The sequence below is a fragment of the Solanum stenotomum genome, unplaced genomic scaffold (genome assembly GCF_019186545.1).
Source record: "Solanum stenotomum isolate F172 unplaced genomic scaffold, ASM1918654v1 scaffold6254, whole genome shotgun sequence".
NCBI lineage: Eukaryota > Viridiplantae > Streptophyta > Magnoliopsida > Solanales > Solanaceae > Solanum > Solanum stenotomum.
The window spans coordinates 4609-9779 of NW_026036116.1; the positions used below are offsets into that span (position 1 = coordinate 4609).

A 5171-nucleotide genomic window follows, 5' to 3' on the forward strand; every position below is an offset into this window, starting at 1 on the left:
CATCTGCATATGCTAGATGATTAATCTTAGGGCTCCATTTCGGCATACCAAAACCTTTAAATGACTCATGTTCATTAAGATCATTAAGGCTTCGGGAAAGAACCTCAGCTGCTATCACAAATAATGTTGGGGAAAGTGGGTCACCTTGTTTTAGCCCTCTAGTAGAGTGGAAGAATCCATGGACCTGTCCATTAATCATTACTGAATACCAATTCGCCGAAATCAACCTCCAGACCATATCTATAATTACCTCTGAGAAACCAAATTTTCTTAGCACTTTGGTCAAAAATATCCAATCAACCCTATCATAGGCCTTAGCCATATCTAGCTTTACTACTACATTTGTTTCTTTGTTTCTTAAGTGCATGTCCCTAATTATTTCCTGGGCTAATAACACATTTTCTGTTATACTTCTCCCTTTAACAAAACCACTTTGATTTTGAGAAATAATATTTGGCAAAACTCCTACTACTCTTTCATGCAACAATCTCGAAATCACCTTATTTGTGAAGTTGCTAAGGCTGATAGGTCTCAGATCTTTGAATTCTTGCACATTTATCTTTTTTGGGATCAATACTAGATTAGTATGTGTGATGAATTTAGGCAGAGCTTGCCCCACAGAAAAAAGCTTTGACTAATCTGGTCAAGTCTTCACCTATAATTTCCCAACAATGTTGAAAAAATTTCCCTGAGAAACCATCAGGCCCTGGAGCACTCTCTACATTCAACGTGAAGACCACATTTCTTACTTCCTCAATACTTGGAAGCTTGTGCATCTCTTCATTCTGTTCTTTGCTGATCAGTTTAGGGATATGTTGCAGTATGCTAAAATCCAGATTTCTTTCCTCCTCTGAAAATTGGTCTTGAAAATATTCTACTGCTACTGTGCCCTTTTGTTCATTAGAAGATATTTCAACTCCTCTCATATCTTTAATACGCTCTAAGTGAAGCTTCTTTCTTCTTCCCCGTACATAGGAATGAAAAAACTTTGTGTTTCTATCCCCTTCTTGAAACCATTTCATCCCAGCTTTTTGTCTCCAGTATTCCTCCTCAATACTTAGATACTTCCTCAACTCTGCTTCCATCTTACTTAATTCTGCTCTGTTAGCTTGCGTGGGCTGGACCTCGAGTTGCTCCTCTTTTACTTTGATTACGTCTTCCAAAGTGGCAATTTTCTGAAAGACATTACCAAAAGTGTCTTTGCTCCATCTTGTCAAAGCCTTTTTTTGTATTCTTCAGCTTGTCCTGAAACACTATGAATGGGCTTCCCTGTCTATCTGATCTCCAATGCTGTCGGACCACCTCCTCGAAGCCTTTATGTTTAGTCCAGAAGTTAAGGAATCTGAATGGTTTGATAATGGGCTCATCAAGCGTATTACAAACCATATGTAAAGGTGCATGATCTGAACCCTGTCTCACAAGATGATGGACTTCACTAGAAGGGTATAAATCCAGAAATTCGTGATTTACCAGGATCCTATCTAATCTCTTGAAAATACATTCCTCCTCTACTCTACCATTCCACCATGTGAACATACTTCCCGAGAAGTTTAGCTCTGATATAGCACAGTTGTTGAGGCACTGTGCAAAGTCCACTGCTTCTGTTTGGGTAAATGCTAGGCCTCCCAATTTTTCTTCTTCCCTTAGAATTACATTGAAGTCCCCTCCTACGATCCATGGATTATCATTCTCTTCAGCTATATGCACCAGATCTTCCCAGAGTTCCCTCCTCTCCTCATTACTACACTTAGCATATACTGCTGTCACCAATACACTAGTGTTGTATTGTGATAGCTTTATAGTCAATTGTTGAGTAGTGTCTAATATGAACTGGCCTTCGAAATCTTTATCCCAGAGAATCCATATTTTTCCTCCCGAATTAGCTAGAGCATTTTTGTATCCTAGCTTACCTCTATATTGTTCAATCTCACTTGTTTCCCTGAAAGGTTCCATGATAGCTAAATATTTGTAATGATGTCTTCTATTAAGGTCAATCAATCGCTCGAAGGATTTCTGAGTGTTGACTGACCTTATATTCCAAAATATTAATTTGTCAATCATTGAGAAATCTCTAAACTTCGTTCCTTATTACTCCTTGTTCTGACCTGCAGTGGTATGATTGATTTGCCTTTTTTCATATCCCTCTTCAGACTGTTATAACATGCCTTGGTGATAGATCACCAGCCCTGTTGATTTGCTGAATGTTTTCCTCCATCTCCTGTATGCTTTTTATATGGTCCTCCGAGAACTCTCTCATGGGCATATTAAGTTGTATCGGAGTACCTGCAATCACTAATTGCAAACATGTTTCTTCCATGGTGCTAACATCTAGTTTTTGTGTTCCCAAGTCCCCCTTTGATTTAGTATTTCCCTTTTCCTCTTTATTCTTCTCTTTCTGGGTTGTTGTGGCTGGAAGTGTAAAGTTGTTCTCTACCCACTGTTTTGTAGAGCAATCTTTGCCTATATAATCTTTTGGTTGCCGCTGTTCTATGCTCTCCATCCCCTCTTCATCATTGAGTGCCTCAAATTTGTTTGTGGTAACAACATCCACCTTATTCCATACCTGACAACTTTTTTTCTTGCTGAACCCTACTTTATTTTGCCTCATTTCTTGAAATATTTCCTCGTTGTTCTCCACTTCCCTTCACCTATCTTCTTCTTTCCCTATGTGCCCCTTCATCACTGTATTTGTTCTTAGTTCTCTTTGTTGCTCCACTCCTCTTTGTCCATTTGTTTTCCTCTCTATTCCTTTTTCCCTTTCATTCTCCATTGTCGTCTGCCTGTTTGGATGAAGTTCTGGATGTTCCACATAACATTGTTGTTCATCGTGTCCTTGTATCATACATGTCTTACAATACTTGGGCATATAATCATATTTAATCTTGATCCACTTCTCTTGCACCTCTCCCTTGCTTCTTATTCCAATGTTAATTCTCTTTGGAAATTCTTTGAGTAGATCTACCTCCACCTTTACCCTGGCACAACTGGGTCTTGTTTGGTTTTTAGTCGCCATATCCACTTGTAGAGGTTTACCTACTGCAGCCGCCAATGAAAATATTGTTTCTTTCCCAAAGAAGTTTGGGGGCAATGATGGAAAGGAGATCCATGCTATAGCTGTCGATGTCTCCTCCTCCGGATCAAATAATGGATCCCACTTCAATGTCCTCATTGGGTATGACCAATTTTGCTGTTCAATGTAAAACACTGGTTTAGATAGCAGGTTGACATAATCTTCCAGTAGGGTGGCCCTGATCAGTACATATCTGTTGGTTAATAGTCCAATATTGCATTCACCTTTCAATCCACATTGTTTTGGGATTAATTTACGTAGCTCATGTATGTCAGGCCATCCATATGAGAACTTTCCAACCACAGCGTATTGAAGATTCTCATTAACTATCATCTGGTCAACCTCAGATTGATCCCATATTATTCTAGGTTCTCCATGCAAATACGAGACTGGTTTTACCGGCATCGATTTCACTTCCCCAGTTGTTGATCGAAATAAACTAGCATAAGTCTGCTGACCTGCCTCCATTGGAGGCTGGCCAGCCACCGTCACAGTCATAATGGCAGAGTTTATCGGCGGCGCTAGGTTTTTCAAGAAGGTGTAAATTCGGTAATATCATTCTAATTTCTAATATTATTTTTGGTTTGTGTCTTATGTTTATTATATTTTTTATTTGATATTGTAAATAGTGTTTAAAATATTTGTTAGATTTTAATATGTCAACTAGAAAATATGAATCCGGTCATTCAAAACTTAAAAGAAAAAGAAAAGTCGATAACTTGATAAAATCTCAAAAAGGTGCTCTTGATAATTTTTTGAAAAACAATGATAAAATTAAATCAAAAAAGGTAGGGGAATGCTCTTTAGAAGAACAAGTTACAAACTTGGTTGAAGTTGAGTTAGATAATGATATAAACCAAAATTAAGAAGAAGGAGAGGAAATTAGTGAAAAGTCGGATGTAGATTCCCAAGAAAATCAAGAACTTATAAATGAATTAAATAATCATACTACTAAAAATATCTATGATCCTAGTCAATGGAATATTGTTGATACAAAGTTAAGAGACTTATTAGTAGAAAAGGGATTAATTAGAATTACCGACACATGTTTTTCAAAGGATAAATTTTTAAGGCACTTTTCTACTACATATTATTTTCAAAAGTTGGTAAATGGAGAAAGACATGAAAGAAGATGGTTAGTTTATTCCAAAGATTTGAATAAGGTATTTTGTTTTTGTTGTAAGTTATTTAATACGACCTTTAATGCAAAGAATAATAAGTTAGTTAATGAAGGTAGTAGAGATTGGAAAAATCTTACTACTAAGCTTAGAACCCATGAAACAACTAGCCAACATATTATTAATATGAGTTCATGGATTGATTTAGAATTTAGATTGCGTAATAATAAAACAATCGATAAAAACATTCAAGACCAAATTAATAGAGATAGAGAACATTGGAAAAATGTATTGTCAAGAATTATTTCCGTCATAAAAATTCTTGGAAGAAATAATTTGGCATTTAGGGGGGAAAATGAAAAAATCTATCAAGAAAATAACGGAAATTTCTTGAGTCTTATTGAAATGATTGCAGAATTTGATCCAATTATGCAAGAACATATTTGACGAATCAAACATGATGAAATTCATAATCATTATCTTGGACATAATATACAAAATGAATTAATAAATTTATTGGCAAGTGAAATTAAGAGCAAGATTATTGAAAAAGTTATAAAAACAAAGTATTTCTCTATCATACTTGATTGCACGCCAGATACAAGTCATCAAGATCAAATGTCTTTTATAATACGGAGTGTAGATATTTCGACAACTCCAATAAATGTAATCGAATATTTCTTAGAATTCTTAAAAGTGGATGATACAAGTGGAAAAGGTCTTTTTGAAGTTATTTTAGATGAAATAAAATGTATTGGACTTGATATTGATAATTTAAAAGGACAAGGATATGATAATGGGTCTAATATGAAGGGAAAACACCAAGGAGTGCAAAAAAGACTTCTTGATATAAATCCTAGATCATTTTATACACCATGTGGTTGTCATAATCTAAATTTGGTACTTTGTGATATGGTTAATTCTTGTACGAAAGCTATATCATTCTTTGGAGTGGTACAATGTATATATTCACTATTTTCTTC

General features: G+C 35.7%; 1 protein-coding gene across 1 annotated transcript; it reads right to left on the bottom strand.

The window, feature by feature from the left end:
• Window positions 1-599: 599 nt before the first annotated feature.
• Window positions 600-1953, bottom strand: LOC125852861 (uncharacterized). The gene is made up of 2 exons (XM_049532544.1): window positions 1384-1953; window positions 600-1175 (listed from the first exon to the last, which is right to left on the bottom strand). The coding sequence occupies exons 1-2, from the start codon at window positions 1951-1953 to the stop codon at window positions 600-602; spliced, it is 1146 nt and encodes a 381-aa protein (XP_049388501.1).
• Between the last annotated feature and the right edge of the window lie 3218 nt (window positions 1954-5171).

Excerpts from the sequence above, each read along its gene's own strand:
- LOC125852861 (XM_049532544.1), bottom strand. The coding sequence starts at position 1,953 with ATGGAACCTTTCAGGGAAACAAGTGAGATTGAACAATATAGAGGTAAG. Across the intron at positions 1,176-1,383 it reads ATCATGCACCTTTACATATG|AAAATTGCCACTTTGGAAGA; the intron begins GTTTGTAATACG and ends AATGTCTTTCAG.